Source organism: Haemaphysalis longicornis, unplaced genomic scaffold, assembly GCF_048455015.1.
Source record: "Haemaphysalis longicornis isolate Haplotype H1 unplaced genomic scaffold, Haemaphysalis longicornis Haplotype H1 scaffold_167, whole genome shotgun sequence".
Lineage (NCBI taxonomy): Eukaryota > Metazoa > Arthropoda > Arachnida > Ixodida > Ixodidae > Haemaphysalis > Haemaphysalis longicornis.
Window position 1 is genome coordinate 80,118 of NW_027526273.1, and position 25,517 is coordinate 105,634.

Below are 25,517 nucleotides of genomic sequence, written 5' to 3' on the forward strand. Positions count from 1 at the left end.
TGAGAAAATAAAGCAGGACAAAAATGGCCCCGGCCGAAGTCGGGGTGTTACAAAACAAAAAAAAAAAAACACGACCAAATACTAAACAATGCATGGCTGACAAGAAATATCGGGAGCGAATATGCAATACAGTCAGGCACAAGATCGAAATGGCACTCTACAATAAATATAATTGAATTTGGAATTTCTATCACAATACTTTTCATGAGGCCGTAATTTAAGGTTGCTTTTTAAATATATGGTACAGTCAGTCGTGCGTTGCTGAGGCAATACTGCACTTATTGTGAACCTGATTACGCAGCTTGAGCTTAGTCTGTGTTAGACTTGATATACGTTTGTTACTGATACTATAAATGAAATGAAGCTACCTTACATTCTGTCGGCACAGCACCTTTCAAAGGCGTACGTGTGCTTCATTATCATGGTGGCAAGCAACACAACTTTACAACTGTATTCTTGCACCGGATTGGATAGTTTATTCTTGTTCGATGTATGATACAAAATCAGATACAACGCGGCGAGCCCGATCGCTCCATGACGTGGTTGCTCCAACGCAAGTTCTGCAGCGTCCCCTGCACAAGCAAAATCAGCACAAGCAAACTCAGCACTCATGTCCAGCATCCAGGAACCTCAACTTCTCTTGTCTAATTTAGGATGGTAAACAAGCGCATAAAATTTCTTGTGGAACTGCATAAATTTTCCGCAGAGTGTCAGCCTTTTTCAAAGTTTCAGACAACACATAAAGAAACACTTGAGCTATCGTAAAGTGGACACATACTCTGGTTCTGTACTTTCTCAGAGTTTGTTGTTAAAGTTAGGATTTGTTTTCACGACCAAGTAAATAATCGGCGCTGCTGGCAATAAATTTCTACAGCTGCCCAATCACATCGAAACTGTGTTTGTCTAATTCCACCTGTTCCCAGTCCTTCCGGCGAAGCTGCTTTACTTTATCTTCTTATCGCCATCGCCGAAGCCCCTTTCACCATTGCGCAATCGGCTGATAACGGGGCTAGCGCTTTTATAAGCGGTTGCACTTTTAAGCCGCTGTGGGGTAGCATTTTGGCTGGCGTACCCGCGAATTCCTCGGGCCTGATAATTTTATTGTGATCCGCGCTTGGAAGGCGTGGCAGGTGCGACGCCACCGAGCGCTCCGCGAGTTTCTTCCCTCCGCTTTCAACGAGGTTCCCCCGCTGACGCCATACTTGTTGCCATTATAAGCCGGCCGATGCCATCTTGCCGGCTTCCCCATCTCCGTCGCCGAGAATCGTCGTCTTTGCGGCACCATCCTGACGTCCCCGTTTTGCTTTTGCTGCTGCTGAAGCTCCGCAACACGTTTCGATCGAACCTTTCGTCGCCCAGTCCGAGCTTTCGAGTTCTGCCGGATCGAACTCCATACCGTTTACGCTCACTTCCATCGTCATGGTGCCCCCTCAGACTACCCGTGAACCAACGCTGGGGCCTTCGGCCGCCGTGCCGGCTCCCTCGGCGCTAGGCCTAATTTTAGGCCAAGCGAGGCGTACGGAAAGGTCGAATATACAAAAAACGCGATAAAATCCTTCAAGGTCCACTTACGGGCTTCAAATGGTATCCACAGGTTCCTTAGCACGCCCGGAACACAGTCACAGCACTTTTTCAGGGGTGCATTATCTTTTCCCGCCAGAGAAAATGGGCATTTCAGGGAGTCGACGTGACACACGTCCGCTCGCTTCGGCCCATAGCAGCCGTCTCTCCGAATGCGAAGAACTGTGCCGCGCCTGATCTTCGCCCACATCATATGTAACTGTGCCTTTATTTAGGAGCAGTGATATACTGTATCGATGGAAGGACGGGATCACTCGCGACCCTTCCACATTCAGACACAAATCATCTGTCAGCCAGACCTCCATTGTATGTAATGCAGGAAAATGAGGTTCGCCGAACCAGTTCAATGTGTCAGGAACTTCTTACTGAGCATGCGCAACAAAACACACAGCACATGCGATATCCTAAAAGCAGAATTGGAGGCCTGTGAAAAACAGTGCAACTGACGGGGCAAAGCAAAGGGAACCGCACAACACAGGCGCAACACAGGTGCATGTGTTTTATGGTCCCCTTTGCCTTGTCCCGTAGGTTGCGCTGCTTTTCACAGATGGATAATGCACCAACAAGCACTTTGGCAATCCTTTTCTGCAAGAAATGTATGCTTCAGTTGGAATGCACTTTTAGTTCATAGTCACACTCATGTCGTTCCTTCCTGCGTTTGCACTCCCTTTGTGCACTATATATTACCCACGGTGAACCACCAACTCAGCTTTGTCATCGTTCTTTCTCACTGTCAATTCCTTCATTTTCCCTGTCGTACACTTTGTCAATAACCTCGATCAATATGATAATTAACCTCAGGACAGCACAGCGGTTTGCGATAGGTGGCGAGGCAGTGGAAGTGGTAAGCGAATATCTCTACTTAGGCCAAGTGTTGTGACCCCAGATCCCAACCATGAGGCAGAGATAATTAGAAGGATCAGAATGTGGTGGGGTGCATATGGCAGACATTCTCAGATAATGAATAGCAGCCTACCATTGTCGCTGAAGAAGAAAGTGTATGACAGCTGCATCTTACCGGTACCCACCTACGGGGCAGAAACTTGGAGGCTCACTAAGAGGGTTCAACTTAAATTGAGAACGACTCAGCGGGCAATGGAGCGGAACATGATAGGTGTAACATTAAGGGACAAGAAGAGAGCGGAGTGGGTCAGGGAGCAAACTGGCATTAAAGACATATTAGTAGAAATTAAGAAGAAGAAATGGACGTGGGCACGGCAAGTAATGCGAAGGCAAGATAACCGCTGGTCATTAAGGGTAGCAGAGTGGATCCGTAGAGAAGGCAAGCGTTGCAGGGGGCGGCAGAAAGTTAGATAGGCAGATGAGATCAAGAAGTTTGCGGGGATAAATTGGTCACAGTTGGCACAGGACCGAGGTAATTGGAGAATAATGGGAGAGGCCTTTGCCCTGCAGTGGGCGTAGATAGGCTGGTGATGATGGTGGTGATGATGATGATGATGATCATGATGACACTTATTGTGCTGATTTACAGCGCTGATAAATTCTAAATGAAAAGCGCCGTCCAGCATGAAGAGAAAGGTGATAAAGATTGGCGGCGCAAGTCATACCACCTACTCACGAGTACGGGTTCACAGTGGTTGAGGATGCAGAGCCGAGTCCGAGCGAAGTACCAGCTATGCAAGATGCCCGGCTAACACGCGGACCCACCGGGCGAGCGACCCCACGTGATCCTGTGGGCTGCTCCTAGCGGTCGTCAGGATCATTCCGTTGAACAGCCACGGCGACAAAAGCGACAGCGGTGGCACAGCGCGGATTAGCACAAGCCAGAGCAGCGCGAGCAGCGCCGACATTTGAAGCACTGCGTTGAATGCGGGGGCAAACCTCGGAGTTTCGGAAACCGCTACGTCTCCGGTGTTGTCAACTGAAACACACAAGGCTGGCAAGTGCCGGAACACAGGGTTAGTGGAACGTGCAAAAAAAAAACAAACAATTGACCGCACATCACCTGGTGGTACATCGCTACGAACCACCCCTCTCGCTCATGAATTCATCATGGTTCCCTGATGAAGAATGCAATGGTGGTTCACTCAACTCAATTTCACCGCGTTTACACTGATAGCGTTCCATTTGTTGAGACCTTCCTTTCCTTATTGCACGAGGCGACACAATTTCCTTTACTGTTTTCTTTTATCCCACCACTATCCGTCTGCTACGCTGACGGATAGTGGTGGGATAAATCGTACCTTGCTTTGATCCGCGGTTCCTGGATTTTTGCATGAAAACGTCCAAATATAAAGATGTAAAGGATGATAGTTTTCTCCCGTATATTGAATGAAGGTCTTAGCGCCTGCGCCCCCTTTGAGTGACCGCTTTGTAGGCCTTGAATTGCGTGCTTTGATGTACATTTAAAAGAATTTTTGCAAGCACTTGCAAAAATAAAGTGCTGTTAAGATTTGCGTGATCTTTTTATTGAGTCTGTTTGAAACAAGTGGGCGAGTTATGCTGCTGTGCCGTAACCATTGTATTGGAGCTAGAGAACGAATTACAGCTCACACGAAACATTTTTCATGTGAACTCTAGTTTCCACTCATCCATACAGTGGCTGATAGCTCCACCGCTACACGCTCGATAAACATAGCAGACGACGCGCAGATGCTCCGATGACGCTGTGCGCGCGCTGAAAGCATAGCCTCGCTCGGCACGCACAGCGCATGCGTGATGGTTCGCTCTGGGCACGGCAGGCTGCTCTGATAGTACCGGTGGCCACGCGCTCCCGTGTTCACCCTTAGCGAGATCACCACTGTACGGTGCAGGAAATTGGGCGTTGTAAAATGATTTACACCTTTTTTGTGTATAACTAACACCCTACAGCCTATCAAAAACAAAGAACATCCTTTGAATGGGTGTAGTTAACCATAATACACCTTTTAAAAGCTTGTATTTTGTGTTTTTGCTAGAGTGTATGGTTATTAGCTATAGACATTGATTCACACCCTTAAAGGTGCAAATCACTTTACAGTATAGTTCCGTAAAATTAGTGCATGCGCCAAGCCACTGCGCTAGGGAGAGCCACGTCGGACGCGTTGGCTGGATTTGGTGCCAGCATGACGTGAAGAAAGGAGTCATTGACCTGACTTCAGTACACAATCACGCACAGGCGTTCAGGAATGCCTTCATTCGCTGTTAGCAGATGGCATGGTTGCGATCATAGAGTTTCTTACTCTATGGGTTGCGATAACTGAACCAATATATCCCATAAAACCGCACGAGGAAGGGCTACCCTGAGGCTAATTGCGTGACTACCAACCAGAATGATCCTAGAGCGGACACAGAAGCGTCATAGTGTGACAAGTGTGTGACGCCCCCCAACCTGATATTCGTTGGCCGCTAAGTTCAGTGGCACCACCAGGCTCGGTGGGCAACATTGTCGGTGGCCGGGGAATAAACACCGCTGACACCGCCGAGCACGGCTGCTCGCGGTCAGTCACCGTCACCACCAGCACGCTGCATGTCGTCTCTCGGATATTAAGCATGATCCGAAGGGTCTCTAACCGTAACAGAGGCCTGAAGGAAGACGACACAATGCGCCTAGTGCGGGCATTCGTCGTGTCGAGGGTGACCTACTCTGCCCCGTACCTCCAGCTAACGAAGGCAAACAGAGACACCCTGAACACGATGCTGCGTAAAGCAACCAAGCAGGCAATGGGCCTGCCGATCTACTCGTCCACGCAGAAACTGCTGGACATGGGGGCCCACAACACGGTGGAGGAGCTGATCGAGGCTCACCTGTCCAACCAAAGGGTACGGCTAAGCCAAACGGAGCACGGCCGGGTCGTCCTGCAGAAAATAGGATGGCAGATAAAACCACTGCCAACCAAGGCAGCCCTTCCCGAGCAGTGGAAAGAGGCCATTCAAACCAAGCCACTCCCCAGGAACATGCAACCGGGGAAGAACGAAGGGAGGCGGACCGCGCGAGCAAAGGCCCTGGCTCGACAGCTGGAGGAGAACCCTAGGGTACTCTACGCGGACGCCTCACTCAGAAAACACGACGACCGAGCAACGGCGGTAGCCACGTCCATCGACAAGCTGATCGTCAGCGCGTCGCTGAGGACGACAGACCCAGCCGTTGCGGAAGAAGCAGCCGTGGCACTCGCACTCGTGCAACCGAGCGTGGACACCGTGGTCAGAGATTCAAAGTCACCCTACGGAAGCTTCCGAAGAGGAGTGATCTCTACCGCGGCGCGAGCCATTCTCTCCAAGCACAAGCCTCCGGGACGAGCCATCGAGCTCGTGTGGGTACCGGCTCACTCGAAGGTGGAAGGCAACGCCCTCGCCGACCACCACGCCCGAGAACTGTCCATCCGGGCCGAGGACGAGCCGGCTGAGCTACAGCATCCCGTGACCAGCTTTAAAGAGATTACTCAGATGTATAGAAACGCGAGGTGCAAACTTCCCGAACCGCACCCACAGTTAATCAGGCAACAGCAAACGATCCTGCGGCGCATGCAGGCGGGATCGCTAGCGCATCCCGTTCTGTTACACCGAATGTACCCGGCGCAGCACGACACACTCTGCCCTTTCTGCAAAACGGAAAGAGGCACTCTGGCACACATCATAGCCGAGTGCAAAGACCTCAAGAACCCCCCACCGCCCTTTCCCCCCAACACCCCCAATCCCCAACCCCCCGAGCGATGGGAGACCTTGTTGTCTAGCCCCGCCCTGCCAACTCAGCTAGCACTGACGGCCAGGGGCCAGGAGTTGCTGGATACATATGGGTCCCGTGAATAGGGAACCACCCCGTCTGGTGCCTGCGCGCACCATCGAATTTTCGAGCTCAGTAAAGTTGATTCTCTCTCTCTCTCGGCTGGAGGGTACCCCTACCCTCCCAGGTTCACGAACGCGGGGCTAAATCGTGACACATAGTGCCACCTTAAGATGCTTAATGCCAGGATGCTTCATACCGTCTACTATGCTGTCATGATAAGCACGCACGAGATCACGGAGAGTACAAACAGGAAGCGGTTACTTTTAGCTTCAGTTTGCATCATGCGCGGTTTATTGTCATGACTGCCACAATGTCCCTCCCCAGTCTACGACTATGGGACCTCCTAGAGTTATTTATGCGCTGTAAAATTTCAATTTCAACAATAAATTGAAACTGAAGACAAAAGGTCTCGTCTCTTTGAAGCACGAAGCGTTCTAGCACGAGGCGTTGGAAAACGCGTGTCCCGTTGTGTTCTTTTATTACGCATTACGTTCTAGCGCGAGGCGTTGGAAACGAGTGTCCTGTTGGCTTAGTACCAGGTCTACATGAAACGACGATGATGACAGGAGACGCCGACAGCCCGAGCCCCTAAAATCCTGCACACCTCTGCCTAACTGGGCAACGAGTCCGTTACTGGGTAACCGCGGGTGGCTGATGTGGGCGGTCCTATCTTTCTACACGTATGCTATGGATCATCAGTTACCATTGTTTGTACAGTCAAAAGCTTTAGTAAACACTGGAGCGTGTGCAACTCACTAAATGCAGAGTGCTCTGGTGAGAGCCTGATGTGCTATCGCAGTTTGTGCGGTTGGCGGGCGCACTCCCTGAAAGCGTTTTATGGCGCGTCCACCTGCTGCATTAGCTACGTCACGGAGGATAAAACTTTTATCACCCGATCGGTCAGCGAGAAGCCAACGTTATAATGCGCTCGCTCCGTTTCACGCTTGATAAAAAGCCGCTCATAAGCACATGTATTCTCTGGAATCGTTTCCAGATATATAACGTAGCTACCGCAGCAGACAACAGCGCAATGAACCGTTTTCAAGGCGTGGATCCGCCAAATGTACGAACTGGACAGTTCGCTACCCCATCGCTAGACCATTCCATCCCATACCATACTGAGCTACACATGCTCCGGTGTTTACTGTAATAAAGCTCTCGGCTGTACGCCTATGTACTTGCGTTTTATCAAACTCTGCCCAACCCCGCAAAATTTGCTGCCACACTCACGGCGGTAGCGATGTGATCTGCAGTCAGTTTATCTCTTTTATTTGCCTGCCCAGATCAGTTCCTGGGTAGGATAAAACTGCCCCCCCCCCCATACAATCTATGGCAAAATAAAATACGGAGCTGCGTGGAGCTCAGAACTGCAGCGTGGAAATAAAAGAGACCAAGTGATAGCAGCGACTATTAAAGGAAGCCCAAAGATTGTGGCTTGTTGACTTCGTTTCCAATTGACGGTGGAAGTGGTTATGAAGAGCAGTCGAACTCGTGCAAGATTTGTCCGGCTACAGGCACCCGGCAAAGAGCTCCCGTGCGCCACATCGGAAAGCAATAATCACAACACACAAAACGAGCGTGCAACGCATGCGGTTGGAGTCCAACAAAAATAACTACAGAGGGCACCATAACGTGTTTTCTCCGTGGATCTCGCATTTGGAACAAACACCGGATTGTTTTGTCAACAGCTGTATACGCATACCGGGTACGCTAGAAACAAAATTTGAGTGTGTGTGTGTGTGTGTGTGTGTGTGTGTGTGTGTGTGTGTGTGTGTGTGTGTGTGTGTGTGTGTGTGTGTGTGTGTGTGTGTTGGGGGGGGGGAGTAACAGAGAGGGGGAAAATGAAAAATACCGCGTCGAAATTTACTGTACCGGCCACGGTCTTCCTTGTGCGCTTTCCTGTCGCAAGGTCAGCAACGAACTTAACGCTTAGCGCGAACTACTTCTCACGTGGCGATCATAACAGCTGTCGTCAAAAGTGCAATAGGAAGGCGGCCATTCGCGATGACCCGCATCGAAGTGCTGTGAATGATAAAGGGTTGTAATACGCCCTTGAAAAATTTTAGGCTAGCATCTTACCGTGACACGAGGCAGAGTCTGAACATACTGCTGCCACACACGCCGAGCCCAGCATCCAGGCAAGCGACGACGGCTGCATCACTTCGATGGCCTCGCGAAGGGCTGTCAGTCGCGCTGTCAATACGTCGGGGTAAATGGTAAATGGGTAAATGGAGTCGACTACGTTTTCCTTAACAAAAAAAGTACAGAGGGTATCAAAAGAAATACGAACAACGATGCACACAGCCTCCGCTGAATGCTGCACCGTCTGGCTGCTCTGCCAATAAACTGCGCGCATGCGTAGTACTTTCAGAGCGTTTTAGAGTGTGGCCTACTGTGAGGGGAAATGATTGATAAAGAAGCGATGCCGGTCATTTATTTTGAAGCGTCTTGTTATGCTGTGTCGCCACTGAGCATCCTGTTATCTACTACATTTGGGAGCCAAGCACACAGCTGGCTGATTGCAGCTAGCATGATGCTCTCCAGCGATCATCCTGCTCAGTGGCGACGCAGCGTGAAGAGGAGCCTCAAAATAAACGACCGCCGTCGCTTCTTGATCAAACATATCACAATAATGTAGGCCACACTCTCAAACGTTCTCCAAGGAGTGCGCATGGGCGCAGTTTACTGACTTTGCGGCCAGACGGTGCGGCATGCGTCGGAGGCTGTTCGCTCCGTTGTTCGCATTTTCTTTTAATCCCCCTGTACAGAGCACGCTCTGCTGTCGTTGCTTGAAGGAGCGCATATTAAATGCAGAGCATTTCAGTAACTCACGATGTCACCCGCGTTGACGTCCGCAGTCGTAGTCCGCACCCCTCCCCCTACACTATATATATATATATATATAAATACTATTCGGCGCCTGGTTTCAATCCCTCGACCCTGCGGGCGGAACGCAATGTACATGGTGCTCTACCCACTGCACCACAAAGCCGACACAGAATGGGAGGCTACGAACGCGCCTTATATCCTTGACTCATTCAAACTACGTCAAGAAGCTGCTGATACAACGCATTCACTACCACCAACTCCCCAAACACTAAACGTTAACGCAATACACCCACCCCCTATGCGACGCATTTACTCGAGTCCCCCCTCGCGGGGAGATGGGCCCAATTTTTTTCTCTGCACTACCGTCGCCTGAAGATACCACTGCGCATTTTTCCCCGCGCATGGGTGTTGCCACGTGGTTGGCCCGAGTTCTTTTTCGGTGGTATACTGTTCTCGAGAACGGTAAATATTCCAGAACTTATCTCCGCAAAACAATGTGGCACGCATTCTATATCGTCTCGATAAGCGGACGTGCGCACACAATGCTCGTTTGAAAGAAAAATGTGACTTGCAAAAAGCCATAACTTTTTGAACGAGGTCTACAGAACGTTGCAACAAAAACTGCGACGAGCGGTCGACTTCGGAGTGACTCTGTAAATGGCTAGGATCCAGCAGATCGTCTCCGGTCCTAGAGCGATGTAGACAGGAATCGCTAGCGAGCGTAGCGCCACGTTGCTGAGTCCCTTAAAATCCCCGGAATCGTAAAACTGCGCGCCACACCCCCGGGGCATGGAAAAAATCGTACAAAATTAAAAAGTTCCTAGGGCCTTCATGGAGCATGCGCCGTGATTACCATACCCGCGCTATAATAAATTTCTACCCACGATTCCTGTGTGTTTTGTAGCGTAAGCTGCAAAACATAAGCCCTTCAGCGTAAGCTACAAAACATAAGCGTAAGCTACAGGCCGAGGTTGAGCCGTTTCGCGTGTGCCGTGAAGGGCCGTTCTGCGCAAGCGCGAGGGGCATTGGATTGGATTCGATTCGATTCGATTGGCTTGGCTTAGCTTGGCTTGGATTTGGATTGGATTAAAGTGGATTTTGTTGGATTGTGTTGTGTCATAGTCGCGGCAGACGCACTGGCGCCGGCGCGTGCCCAGGTGTGCGCCTCAATTGCGCAATAGCTAAGTTTGACGCTGCGTCGGAGCCGCTTGATAGCCGTTTCACATGGCTCGTGAAGAGCCGTGCTGAGCATGCGCGAGGAGCAGTGACTGGACAGGACTGGACTTTCAGTTAATAACCAAGAACAATGCTCGATCGTAAATTACAAACAAACGTGTTTTGCTTCGTGCACCCCTTGGACAACGACCGAGTTAAACCTCACGTTGAGGCTCGGCACCGCAGCTTTGCTGGCCATCCCTCTTCACGGGGTGGAAGGGCTCTGAATTTTTTATTTATTCGTTTGTCACCCATACAGCATCTTAATTTGGAGCAGTATTTTTTTATAATGCCATAAGCGCCCTTGTCTCACTTTATAAACAGTGGTACGCAGGCGCTCCCGAAAGGGAAAGGGGCGAGGGGGGGGGGGGTCGTTCTCCCCCCGGTGTCAAAACTTGGGTGGCACAGTGACACCTCAACCCTTGTGTCCCACACTCACCTTGGGAAGATTAGACAAGCATGGAAAAAAAGATCAAAGCAAACAAAGAAGAAAGACTGGCTGAAAGGGTCCAGAGTGTGAGGCACAATACGACCGAGTCATTTTTTCTGAACACACGTCACTTCTGCCGATTCTAAATGTTATTTATTTCCCTATTCACCTTGTTTCTTCTCTTCATTATAACTTGTGACTGACCCAGTACTGTCATTAGAGTATTGCTGTTCGCATAAGGGGGAGTAAATCACCTTCCATTGACTTTATCCACGATGCTGATAGTACCACGCATGAAGGCGTTTGCAACCGCGTTTCGAGTGTCACGAAAACGACACGATTTCTCTTCCCTAACCGAACAAATAATAGCTACTAAAGTTACATTATGTAGGATGTTTGAAGTGGGCAAGATTTATTTATTTATTTATTTATTTATTTATTTATTTATTTATTTATTTATTTATTTATTTATTTATTTATTTATTTATTTATTTATTTATTTATTTATTTATTTATTTATTTATTTATTTATTTATTTATTTATTTATTTATTTATTTATTTATTTATTTATTTATTTATTTATTTATTTATTTATTTATTTATTTATTTATTTATTTATTTATTTATACATGCTGCAGCCCCCACTTGGGGCTATGGCAGTAGTGAGCATTCAACAGAACCAAAAATAGCAATTAAACAGATCAACAGAGCAATACAACAAAAGAAAGGTTAACACAAATCAGAAAGGGGCAAGTAAAAATTTTTCCAGCGGAAGCAAGCGAGTATCACCGGACAAACCATTCCAGAGTTCGGCAGTGAAAGGGAAAAAGCTAAATTTGAATGCGATGGTTCGACTATGGTGAGGCTTGATATTAAGGTGATTTCTTCTAGTAATGGACGGCGAGGCAAACGAGATGTAGGTATTCTCAGACATGTGATAGACTGTTTAGTCGCCGCGTGCGTAGTGTGGTGAGTTCAAGAGAGGACAGGGCAAGGGAAGGCGAAAAGTTGCGGTCATAGCGATTACAAATAAATCTGATGGCTTTTTTTGAATGGCCTCGATTCTATCGATTTCACCCTGCTTGTGTGGGTTCCATTCGGAGCATGCGTAGTCAAGCACAGGACGAATCAGTGTTTTATACATTACTAATTTAGAGCTTTTTTGGGGATCGGTACAGCCTTCGTCTTAAATAACCTAATTTTTTTAAAGATTTTGTGCAGACAAAGTTAATTTGCTGATACCAAGATTGAATGCTGGAAAGAACAACACCAAGGTATTTGTATTCTGTTACCCTTTTTAAGGTAGATTCATTAGACCAGTACGTGAAGCAGGAAGGGGACTTACTATTTGTGAAAGACATAAGCACGGATTTGTTATATAATTGATATTCATTTGCCATGTTTGTACACTATTCACAAAATTTAGTAAATGAATCATTAGACGATGATGAGCTTCAGGAGAGTCAATGGGTTCATACCAAACACAATCATCTGCATACAGACGAATTTTAGAGGTGACGTTATTAGGCAAATCGTTAATATACAGTAGAAACAGTAACGGGCCAAGTACAGAACCTTGTGGAACGCCTGAACTAACACTAACAATATCGGAGTCAGTCGAGTTATAACAAACGTATCGCGAGCGCTAAGAAAGAAAATTAGAAGTCCAAGTAACTAGTTGTGGGTTGTTTAATATGGTGTTTAATTTACGTAGTAATTTAAAGTGAAGTACAGTGTCGAACGCTTTCGAAAAGTAAATGAATAGTGCGCCAACCTTATTACCAATGTCCATATTGCTAGTAATGTCGTGCACGAATTCGGTTAACTGCGTAACAGTACTATAACTTCGTCTGAATCCATGTTGGAAGTTAGACAAAAGATTGTTAGATTCGAGAAATCCAATAATATGTTTGTAAATATTATGCTCTAATAGCTTGCAGGAATGAGGGGTAAGAGAGGTGGGCCTTTAATTGCTGAAGACTTGCTTGTCTCCAGATGTATGTAAAGGTACTATTTTGCCATTTTTCCAAGATCTGGGTACGGTACCATATTTCAGGGATTTGTTGAAAAGTATTGTAAGGTATTGAGAGGTCCAAAGAGAGTAGTGAACGAGAAGCATGTTAGGGATACCATCGGGTCCATTACATTTTTAACATATGCCGTTATAAATGGCGTTTGAATAAAAATTCACTTCGGAATGCGAGGTTGGACCTCTGTGAAAAAGCATTAATTTCAGGCATCCGAAAAAAACGTACCCGGGTTTGTAGAACCACATCATCATCATCACAATGACAATCATCATCATAATACTCGGTGGCTGTCTCGAGCACGATATTCCGTTCCGAGATAGCTACAATCCAGGCACCTCCTGGGCGACCCGCAAGGCCGTACCCAGAATTTTTTTTCGGGGGGGGGGTTATGGATTTTGGGAAGGGGTAGTTTTGCTGAAAGCAACAGTAAGTATTGCTTACGTGCTGCCTGGAAAAGATTTCGGGAGGGGTTCGAACCCCCAAACCCCCCCTCTGGGTACGGCCCTGGCGACCCGGAACACTAATTAAACGTGTTGATATACCGCGCCCCGCCCTTAAGCCGGCCTAAACGATACCAAACCGCCATGACTACCGAAAGAATGCCTAGAATTGAGCCAACAGAACATTTTACAGTAAAAAAAAAACCACATGTCCCGGGGAAATTGTGCCACTGATGGGGCTCGAACCCGGGGCGCCCGCGCCAAAGAGTGCGATTCTGACAGGATACAAAGGCATTAGAGTGGAGGGTACTTTCGCAGTTTCGCAAACGGATAAGGCGAACGTTCGAATCAAACCGGTAGATGGCGCTTGGTGCGTACAGGGTAAAGACGTCTCACCCGCCCGCTGTAAAGGGTATAACCGGCAAATCATTATCGTCGTCGTGATCACTAAGGGGCGCACTTGTGCCCACAAGGAAACGTAATTACGTCTTCTAGAAGGGAAATTGCCCTTGTAATCAGAATTAAATGTGACGTAGGGTTCCAATCGGCGTCAGGCATGGTTATCCCAGTTAAGCCTTAACTGGGATAACCATGTTGGATTGCAGCAGTCCGAGCTGCTAAGCTGAACATATCTTGAATAACGTTTGTGCAGTGAGCTTCCGCCTAGCTCCCACGAATACCTGATCACTAGCGACTGAAGCTTCCATATGGCGAATAAAAAGATCGAAGTGTGTGGTCATACTTCAAACGGTCTGTGGTTTACCCTACGCAAGATGTTTCTCGTACGTTGGTTTTACGCTGCACGATGAAAGATTTTAATGGTAATAATATTTATTACCTAGATTAATTTCGCTGGCTCTTCTGCTCTTAATTGACCTTAGAGTTTCTAGAGGTGTACTAATCGCACAAGCACATGCAGCTTACAACTCCAGTTTAGCGAAGTCATCGAAACCACGTAAGCCAAAACCTTGTCGCATTTCCACTGGTTTAGAGTTATTTTGACCTCATAAACTTTAGTGCAGTATGCAAACAAGATAATGCCACATTATTGGGTACGAACCTTTTCAGGGCTCAGTAAAGAATGTTGTGCTTTGTTCATACTTGGACGTAAAACTGCGAACACGGACACGACAGCGAAAAAGAAGACACCGCATGCGCTCGTACTGGTTGTTGTTCCAGTCCTTGTGCGCAGTTTTACGTCTACACCTGTCAGGTCTCCATTTTTAATGTGCGATCGAAGTGCGACGACCCGGCGGTGGTCGGCCGACTCACTTCGTCAGCGTTAGCCGCACAGTCGAGTCAATCTCACAGAACCACACATCTCACAGAGTTCGCGTCGGAGGAAACGTCACGGGAAATCGGGGAGGAGAATCCGGAAGGAAGAAGTGCGCTTTAAAATTGATATTTCTTGCAACAAATTCACGTAAACGCAACCACAGTAGTCGAATCATAAGCTGGAGACTCCACACTTTAATAGCCACAAGTTTTTCACAATCTTTACAAATCACTTTAGAGTCTCTTTAAAGCCTAAATGAACGTCCTTCAGAACAGTACCGTTGTGGCGAGGCTGTTTTATTCTTTCCTTTATTTTCTCATGAACTTTTTTTTGTAAAGCGCCTACTACATTCAGTGGAAACCTTTGATGGAACATCACTTTGTACGAGCATTGGCGCAAGACATAACGAAAGTTAACACGCAGCCGTTTAAACTGCATTATGTGCAAAATTCAAACAGAACAAATTGACATTTTTCCTTCTTTTGTTACTTTTATTCGGACTGCTATGCTGAGGCAGCGTATACGTAGCTTATTTTATAGACAATCTGGTGGTTAGGGGCAAACATGGGGCACAAACAAACCTGGTGCAGGAATATGTAGGATTTTTTCAATCATACATCGTCGAAAGGCCGGCACAGGGTTTCTTAGGGAAACAGACGGCAAAAAGAATATACGAGTGTGACCCTGAGTTTAATTTGCCCATAGTGGATATCGCAACATAAATTATGATCCCCACTTCTTGCCAATTCCTCATTAAAAATGGAATAGAAAAATAATAACCAGTAAGTGCGTTCTCGTTAGTTGGCTCGAGCTCGACGAATGTAGGCTCGTAAGCGTGTGCTGGGTCAGCAGAAACAAACAGTTGTAGTTGGCCCCTTATTCGCGTCCTGAGTGATGAATAAATCGAGGAGCAATATAGCGAAGACCTCAAGCTGCCTCACTCGCGCCCAAACTGTTCTTCTCCGCCAGGCTCATACCCGCTCCCTCCCATCTCACCACATTCTACATCGCATTCTCAAGTGCTCCGGTGCCCCAACCTGCCGTTCTTGCGGCGCATACCCCTCTATTCCCCACTCCTACTGGGACTGCCACCCCCCGAAGCTTCCCCCCTCCCTCTCCCGCATCACCTCGTGGGACACTTGGCTGGCTCCCCCGCCCGGAACAGACGTTCGGGCCGCCCAGGAGGCTCTTTGCCTTCATATCCAGATGATCTCCAAGGACATTCTGGACTACTATGAAGACAGTGACGCCTCAGGATCCGTCGTTTAGCTGACCTGGACTTAGGTCGGTGACTGGGCAATAAATGTTTTTTTTTCGCTCTCTCTCTCAAGCTGCCACTTATTTTATCGATGTTCCTGACTGAGCGTGACGCCATAACGAAAATCAATGCAGCGTTGTCCGTGGCGTCTGCGTCTGAGAGCAGTTTGTTAAAGCACACCGAACGCTAGGTCTGTACAATAACATTTCTCTATGAGACATGCCGTTAATGCGTCCTTGAAGGTTTTCCGACGCTTTTGAAGACGCGAACACGTGGGCCCTCCCGGTACGCCTCCCTATGGTAGCAGAGTGAACGCGTGACAGAGTTCCACTAAAGGTTACGTACCGTGTACACCTGCCACAGCTACAGCTAGTGCACCTCCTGGGAGGAGAGTGGACCAAGGCGAAAGCTGAGGAGGGTCACGCGACTGAACACGCGTTGCCACGGCCGCGCACTTCCCTTCTAAAAATTCTCGACGGAGAAAGCCCAGATACATTCTTGCCCTTGGAGTGGCACAATTCCCCGTTGCGTCCATCATCCGCGTCGAGCGCAGTGATACCAGAGGACGGGCAATCGAATACGTTTATCGAATGATCATAGCGTCAAAGTGGGCGGCGGAAGGCAATGGCGTGCAGCAGCTCGAGCAGCGGCGCCCCCACGTCGGCGCCCTGCTCCTGGCAGTAGCCGTCCACGTCATCCAGCTCCACGTCGTAGGCCGCCAAACACAGGTTGGGGAACTGGTTCAGGATTCGCGACACCTGCAGCAGAGGCAGAAGTACGAGACAACTCTTGCTCGGTACTTCCTGGGACGAGAAATCGGCAAGGGGGTGGCTAACTATGAAAGGTTCAACTAGCCCCCTCCAACGTGTCCTTAGCTCTTGCTCGCCTTCCACACGGAATTAAAGGGACACTGAAGTGATATGTAAACATTGCGGGATTACTTGCGCAAATTGTAGTCCGGAGTCCCCAGGCCATGTTTCGACCACTCTAGGCGCGTTTACGCGATTTTATTTAGTAGAAAAACTAATTCGAAAACGCTGTCCTCCTCTCTTTACGCTCGCCCATTTTCTGTGGCGTTTTCGTGTGACGTCAGGAGGGGATGAGCTGGCAATTGGCTGCGCCACGGCTGCGCTACTGCACGGCTCCCCGGCCGACAGAGCCAGTCGGCCCAGCGTTTCGTCCGCCGGCCGCCGGCGGGTCGTCGCAATCAAGGAGGTAAAAAAAAAATTGCTTGGTCGCAATTCGTTCGCTTAGTTGAAACGAAGCCAGGACACGTTTGTGAATGGAAGAATGTGCCTTTCTTTACTTGGTTTGTTTGTACACTGTATCTAGCTCCAAGTCAAGGTCGCTTCACACAAGCGCTGCACATGCGACGCTTCGCTGACTGGTACGCCAGTAGGAAAATATAAGGCCTCTTGAAGGCGGGACAAGAGTCAGCGAAGTCAATATAGGTACTAAGCAAATAAAATCAACTGATATTTTTACCGTACAGCGTAAAACTAGGGCGCGGGAAGCACGTTTTTGCGCTGGGCGAACAAGCACAGCGGTCAGCGGCATGACTACGCATCTGCGAACGCTTTTCCGTCTACGAAATGCAATTGCTAGACGTGAGCTACTGTGGAAACTCGGGCGACGCTTACTGCACGATCGCAGTACAACAAATAGTCACCTAAGCGGCTTGAAATGCCAAAACTAAATAAAAGTGTAAACCGGTTGTACAATATATACCCTATATTAGCAAGGCATTTGCGTCTCGCTCCGTGGCCTAGCGGTCTGAGGCGCTAGGAATGCACGGCGAATGTTTTGCGAGTGACGAGTTCGAATCCCCGCGGGTACGTGCTTTTTTTTTTTTTTTTAAGTTAACTTTTTTGTTTTCCGCCGATGTTTTCTATATTGAGTTCACCTTTTTTGGGGCCGCAACGTTCATGGCTACACGAACTAGTTCACAAAACGCGCGCAGGCTGGCAATGGCGCGCTAGCGAGTTCTCGTTGGCGTGCTGTTGCCATAAGCACCGACTGCTTGCAGGCAGTGGGCACAGGCCAGAATGAACAGACCCTTGGCCTGGTGCGAACACGCTTTTTACGACACAGGCATGAGGGAGGCAAGCTCCAAATATGGGGGAAAAGCGCATGACATTTGGGCGTCTGCGGGTACGCGGAGGGCGTTCATGCACTGCGTAGGTCTCGGCTAGTGAATGCTACGACTACAAGCCGTCCTGGGAGGCTTATCTTGTGCATTTTACAGCCGACAACATGGCAGAAGCGCGGTACGATGATTACTGAGATATTGAGAATGCCCATCCAACAAAGCCATTGGTTATGTTTTACAGAACCGAAACCGAAACTTGTGTGATTGCTAACCTTGGGCATCGTCCAATCACGGCGCCCCTCCTCTCAACGTCACAGCCTTAGTTGGTGCGGCCGCCGCAAACCGCGCATGGTAGTTTTTCTTCTTTCGCGCTTTGTAAAATAATTACCGATTTGTCAACCGTATAAACGATGAAAAGTGTGCTAATTTGAGCCAGTCTACGCAGTGCAAGCAAAAACGGGAGCTTCACAAATTCACTTCAGTGTCCCTTTAACACCCGGGGCTCACTTGCCTTCTCGAAGATGGTGTCCCGGTCGTCGAATGTATAGAACACGTAGTCCGTCTTCACGTAGCGGGACACGCTGTCATTGTTCGTCTCGGCGTGGGTCTCCTTCAGCAGCGCGCACACCTGCAATGAACGTCCGATAGTGCAGTCAAAACTTATGTTGTATTCCCTGGCGAGGCACGTATGCAGGCAACCACGTGAGTGCGCCGTCACTGGTTACGTCGGGCTCCGCGAAATGGCGGTACTTGTCCGTGCTAAGCATATGATGTGTGTTAGACGGCCCCAGCTCTATCCCACAGAACGCAAAGTAACGCCTCGAGTCCAATGTGAGTGCGATAATAACATCTCTGTTGACACCAACATTGAGAATCGGGCTTAAACGGAGTAGACAACGCATGCCGCTTTTTTTTTTTTTTTTTTTTGCGGCGTGCGGGCGCAGTGGCACAAGTCGCGCCATGTCCTTGGCGTTTCGGGCATGTCGGCGGTCATTTCCAGCGTTGCCCAGGGAAGAAATTGAGAGCTAAACTTTTCAGTCAGTACCAGATATAAAGTAGCGTTGCGAATGCGTGCAAGCGTTTGCCACGTACACAGCCAATCATTGATCAGACATACCCACGGCAAAAGATTGTCCCGCTGGTATAAGGCTCAGGTCTGTTATCGAATAACTTCAACCGAATAATATTAACAATAATGATATCAATGATCACTGCTGCAATTAAGATGCATTGCCACGTGTACACCGGTTAAGCCGAGCTATCCCCTTTTTCAAGTGTGTCCAGCGTGTTAGGAATGTCGACAATCTGTTCTCCTGCTTTGGGTAATCCCTAACGTTAGAGGGAGGCAGTGTTCGGTGGGCAGCCGATCGATAGCTCGAAGACGGCGACGTTAGAAGTGCGCGCCCTGCGCTTGTCTTCCTGAGTCAGTTAACCATCTTTGCTGAGACCCGACGTCCCAATGCCCTCGTTAAGCGGCCTCTCCAGTTTATCCCCACTCTTTATAAATAGGTGCACCATTGTCAAGCTGCTTACACGTGCGTCTATAGAGGCACAAAAATACAGTAGACTCGCGATAATAAACTCGAAGGGACTCCAGGGTTTTGTTTGTTATCAGAAGTTTGAATTATCAGAATTAGTCACGAATATGACTCGGGGCAACATACCAACTTATGTTCTAATGAAACATTTACATATAGTTAATAATACAATATTCACACGCAATACTGAAGTGCTATCCACGCTTTGAAAGCAAAAATTAGGAATGCATGACTGCTTCGTCTTTGCATGAGAGTTCCAAACAAAATTTTCGATGCCAGCATGGGCATCCAGTTTATTGCATGAGTTTTCTGCTCTGGTCAAGAACTTGCGGATCCCAGCAATGTGCTGAAAGGATGGTGATGTGCAGAAGTGGCTCATTCAGCACATATTTTCCGGCAAGGACAAACAAAAAGTACAAATTAACCCAATTTACTCAATGAAGAAGTTTGAATTAAGCGGCTTTAAAATACACTGAAAACATTGCGGGCGACCGAAATTTTGAAATTTGATTGAATTAACCGAAAATTTGAATTGTCCGAGTTTGAATTATCGCGAGCCTACTATTAGGAAAACCGCATAAAAGATGGCGACTGTGGAAAGAAGTTTTAGAGAGGGCGTGTCGCGGTAACCCCGAAGCCTAGCTATCAAGGGAACTATAGTTCCGTAATAGCAAGCGGTAGTTCTTCAGCCTGAACATTCTTACCTGCATGTTGCGCGGTTTGCATTGGTGCGCGCGTTGGTGTGTGCGTACGTCTGTTTAATGCAGTCGGCTGCGCGCGGCCTGTGAGCCCGAGAGGCGCAGCTAATCAGGCTAGGCGGTTGGTATCGATTAAGCTAAGTGTGCGAGCGAGCAAAAATAAATGTTTTAGTGTTTCAGGACACCTCAGCTGGCAGTACATATATATTCGTTGCACTGCTATGATGTGAAGAAAAAGTGCCACGATGTCTACCAGGAAGTGCCGAAAGCAGTGGTCGCAGCAGTCGCGGAAATACTGACGTAACTTGCAGGATCGCTCTGTGCATGGGAAAGTCTACAGCTGCGCCGTGGAGCGACAACGTCATCCGACCAGCTGTTGACGTAGAGATCCGACTCGGCTGGCAGCTCATTGATATCCTTGCTGTCGTAAGGTCTAGCTTTCGCACTTTTTTAGGGATCGGAGGGGCTTACATTTATATCAACCGCGGCTGAGAATTTAACGCATTGCTTATGTCAGGTGTCCACTGGCAGACAGAGTGGAGGGGAAGGAGTGGTACCTCTTGCAGGGAGGCGTAGTCGTAGCCGACGACCGAGACGACGTTGCCGTACAGCGTGTCCCGGTAGTTCTTGATGGCGCCCAGGCTGAGAGTGAAGCACCAGCCACGCGAGGCGCCGCCCCCGTCGCCCAACGCCTGGCGCAGCGACCACACGCGGCTCAGCGACTCGCGCTGCGCACGGGGGAGGAGGCCACGAAATGCAAACCTTGGTCTCAAGTTGTCTCACGCTTAAGCAATACAAAATTGTGTCTATAAACGCATGCATGACACCGCGGGTGATGTGTTGCGAAATAAGGTACTTTTTTTGGCGAGAAGCACTAACTAAAAGTTACAAAGGCCAGAGTTATTGAAGGTTCCACGTTGTTTTGATGCCTCGCCGATGTTGTGGGGAGAGAGAGGGAGAAGTCTTCCTCTGCGATCTGCGTTGGTGCCTGATTTGGAGGCACTGATTGCACGACGACGACATTTTTAACTGGTTTTCCAATCTGTATTTTCGAAGGTACAAGATATAGCGAATCTTTACAGACTCAAGCTGACGTTGGCGAGGTAAGAAATAGAAAAAGAGTCTTTGCCAGCTAATACTTTGCGCACGCGGCACCCCCGTCAGGAACGGACCCTGGCTTAAGACAACCCAGGTGTAGAGATCCTCCCTAGCCGAACGTTACTAGCTTGGCAATACGCCAACCGTGCATGGCACATTATACACAGATGATCCGAACCCGAGACCTCGTGTCTCGTGGTTTTAGTAGGTCACTATTTTTTCCGAACTACGCGCCCCGACGGATCCACGTATGATCTTCACAAGACAAGCGCCGCCACAGTACAGGCACACGTTGTCTTTTAGAAAAAAAAACCATAATGGCGAAACAAAATACGCGAATGAATCATGTACAAGGTTCTCTCAGCATTGAGTGTAGGATCTTTTATAACGTCCGCACCGATACCCACGTTTTTTAGGTTTTACCTAGAAACAATAATGTCTACGCATTCTTTCATTCTTTAGACGTTGACATCACACTCTTCTGGGCACTCGGTAACATGTATTGTCTGGTACATTCTACCGCTCTGCTTGTGCCACATGTGGTCATTCCAAGATGTTACGACACTCTTTAGGAAAACAATTTCGGGCAGGCGCGGCGATCGTCTGCCGCGCCTGCCGATCGTCACTGCGCAGGCGCGCAGCCTGCTAAAATCTCTGGCGCAGTATCATTGTCCACATTTCCCTCCATTATAATCATTGTCCATTAGTATCAGTGGCGTAATGTTATTGTCCACCATTGGCCGCCATCGGCTTGCTGTGGTTTCTGGTGCAATATTGTAACGTGGCGACAGGACTAATAAGACAACCGATGGTTAGTGGTGAAGCGATCTATTCACAAAGAGAATGAATGCATTTACAATGCGGCAATGACAGCTCGAGCTGAGCCTTTGCTACCCTGTGCTTCACCATCGTCGGTGTGGGTCACCTCGAGCAATGTTCGAGCGTCCACTTGTGCTTCCCGTAACGATTTCACCGTCCCCCTTTCCCCACTCTAGTTATCACGGCGCCGTATACAGTACAAGCTCATTATTTCGAACCGCACGGAAACCCCAACTGGGTTCGAGTTAAAGTTCTAAAGTAAAGAATAGTTACAGTATACTGCGATTGGGATGCGCTGAGGCGTCAACAATTTGACGCTAGAAGATTCTGTGATTGCCCCCAGCCTTTTGCCCTCGAAGAAGACAGCCAGCACAGTTTGGTCTAACCATCCAATGTATCGGAGGCGCCTTCTTCCACACTCAAGAAGAGACGGGCTTCGTTTGAACCGAACGAGATTTCCGAGTGGACAGGCGTCCCGGCACTTCGTCAACCCCTCCTAATCACCACTGGCAGTGAAAAGTCGGCGCTCCTGACCCGCGAAATGATGTTTTCCTTTGCCAGCAAGCCACACCCCACCCCACTCGCGCACGTATCGACGTAGTCCACAAGTAATACGCCTCCCGGAACGTCCACCACTGGGGATTTAAAATGGTTTCACCCTATTTTAACTTATCTCTCTGTTCTTGTCTCGTTTCCGGAGCCGACGGAGCCTCCTGTGTGATCACATGGTGCGTTGGTCTGACCGCGTGGCTGGCGCGGGCGTACTCGCGTTCGAATTAGCGAATTTATCAATACATAGGCTCCTATAGAGCTTGGCAGGACCAAATCGCATAGTTGAAATCATCCGTAAATTTGAGTTTTGCAAGCTCGAATTAACGAGTTTTTACTGTATCAGATTCAGCCGCACTCTCGCATCGGCTGCCTGATCGCAGCGCTGATGCACTTCCGCGGACGCCTGAGCACGGCTGATAGCGGACGGCTAGTATCAGCGTAAAAATTGAAAATGACCCAAATACACTACAGTCGGACACGGATATATCGAACACGGATATATCGAATTATTGTCTATATCGAACTGTCTGAACATTCCCTTGGAAACCCCTTGCAAAAGTATAGCGAACTCTCGATCACGGACACATTCGATATATCGAACGCTGCGCCCCAATTGCCCCTGCAAGTGCGCTTCTCCTGATGCGGTGGATGTGATGATGATGGCGACTTCTCCTGCCGCATTCGGCTTCTGGCATGTTTTCTGCATATTAGAGCGGTTTTCAGGGGTTGATCGCGTAGGGGGACTCATGTGGCATGCTACGTGTTTTTGTCCACGGTCCATGGTCACGGAAAAGCGGAAGACTTTGGATGTGTGAACTTATGACGCAGAAAAAGAAGCAAGCGATGCTTACAGATTTTGTTTGTTGTGTTAAATTGTCGTTATCGTAGCGGTGTGGCTTTGAATTTACCGGGCTGTTAGGAAAAAATCGGTAAGGTACCGCTTGTAGCGACTTTGAAAAGCTCTCAGTGATGTGCGGAGTTTCCAGAAACGCTTCAGATAGGCATATTTCATATATCGAATTATCGATATATCGAACTATTTTATGATCCCCTTGGAGTTCGATATATCCGTGTTCGACTGTATCGCGTTAAAACAATAACTTGCAAAACTACGAATACGTCAATCATCATAAGCAGCATATACGTCCAGATGACGTAAGTTGAGCATATCCGCAAAACAAGATGCACGACAAAAGAACAGACATGCGACATACGTTACTATACCTAAACGGCACAGCACAGCCGAAATGAATCTGTCATGGAATGTAGCAATCTGTGTTTCACAGCTTGGTTGAATGTTCAGATTGCGACGTAGAGAGATCAACAGTTTAAATAATCATTGCGCTCAGATAGTCTCACAAACAGTAGCACACTTTCCCTCTGACCCAATGGGCATTGCTTTTATTTTTTGGTATGAGGTCACCTAACATGTGTAATCCCACATTCATGCGTTCCATCCTCACCATGAAAACGTCGCCTTCGAGGGCATTTTCGAACGGCAGGTACGGGTTCGCGAAGCGGACCGAGGGCATCGCGTCTAGGCGGAGCTGCTGCGTCTCGAAGATGACCTTGTCCACCAGCCTGCGAACACGCAAGTAAATTCAGTGCCCAAGAGTGTGAAGAAGAAAGACCTGCGAAGCTGGACGTGGTGCAAGGAGCGCACGAAACAAAACACGCTTGTTTGTGATTTGCGATTGAGCATACTTCCTAGCTAACCACCTGAGTGAAACTTCGAAGGACTACAGCTTAACTTATAGGGAATAAACACGGGGCTGTCCGTTTGTCTACCGCATTGTAGGCATCTTACTGTCGGGGTAACACACAAACTCAAACCGCTCGATCACGCGGGACAGCCGTCAGGTCGCATCGGGCCGTGAGACGTGCACGTGGACATCTCTCACCAGAACAACGGGCATGTCGTCGGTGAGCGCGTGAAAACTGGCTGCACATTCCCGCCAGTTACCCGCTCATGACAGGCTGTAGCCGTTCAAGTCACGCCCCGGGGTTCGAAAAGAAGGTCCCCTTCTCCCCGTATAGTCTGAGTGGCGCTGGCTACCACCCTCAAGCGTCAGATACAGTTGTAGTAAATATAAATACCCCAGAAAGTTAAGGAGAACACAGTCACCCAGATAGCCGAATTGGTAAGGCATTCGAGATCTAATCGAAAGGCGTGGGTTCGGTCCCCACTCTGGGCGCGTGTTTTTCTTTCTTTCTTTCTTTCTTTCTACTTAATTTATTAAAACATAACTTCACTAACGGTCAAAAAATAGTCTAACCATTCCCCTATGCCTTCTTTGGCGTTGTAGACTGCCGGCATTTCTTTCTGTATTTCCTAACGAGCCCTTCATTTCCAAATCATATATATATATATATATATATATATATATATATATATATATATATATATATATATATATATATATATATATATATATATATATATATATATAGGGTTTGTAACGCATTCGCAAAACAAGCCATTTCTTCCATTTCTTCCTATATATATATATATATATATATATATATATATATATATATATATATATATATATATATATATATATATATATATAGTGCTGTAGCTACGCCCCTATTTTTGTTCCAACGCCTGCTGTTGTAGGCGTGCCTCGAATAAGTTACGCTACAGTATCTTTTCAAGATTTATGCATCACCATACAGTCACGTTTGGGCATGCGTGAAGTTTCGAGTGTACCCTTACGTAGATATGTTCTTTATAGATTCCGCGGTGGAAGTTATGGACGCCGAAATCCTCAAAAGAAGCGAAATATCATCAGGGTGGATCCTGTGCAGGTCCTGAAAAAGAAGAAAAAACATTAGCCGTGAATCCTGGCGTTTTATGAGAATGAGAGAAAACAAGGAGCGGCAGAAAAAGACTGAGTGCCCTTATAGCCTATTTCGAGTTATGAATGCTAAAAA

At 48.0% G+C, this 25,517-nt stretch overlaps 1 protein-coding gene across 1 annotated transcript; it reads right to left on the reverse strand.

The window, feature by feature from the left end:
* Nucleotides 1-503: 503 nt before the first annotated feature.
* Nucleotides 504-8,700, reverse strand: LOC144166301 (uncharacterized). Its single transcript, XM_077695833.1, has 5 exons — nt 8,598-8,700; nt 8,387-8,500; nt 5,329-5,379; nt 3,267-3,478; nt 504-572 (listed from the first exon to the last, which is right to left on the reverse strand). Exons 2-5 carry the CDS (start codon nt 8,463-8,465, stop codon nt 504-506), a joined length of 411 nt encoding a protein of 136 aa, XP_077551959.1. The 5' UTR covers nt 8,466-8,500; nt 8,598-8,700.
* Nucleotides 8,701-25,517: the final 16,817 nt, after the last annotated feature.

Excerpts from the sequence above, each read along its gene's own strand:
- LOC144166301 (XM_077695833.1), bottom strand. The coding sequence starts at position 8,465 with ATGCAGCCGTCGTCGCTTGCCTGGATGCTGGGCTCGGCGTGTGTGGCA. Across the intron at positions 3,479-5,328 it reads CGTACCCTTTGGTTGGACAG|CCTTGTGTGTTTCAGTTGAC; the intron begins GTGAGCCTCGAT and ends GGCACTTGCCAG. Across the intron at positions 573-3,266 it reads GGAGCAGCCCACAGGATCAC|GGGACGCTGCAGAACTTGCG; the intron begins GTGGGGTCGCTC and ends TTGCTTGTGCAG.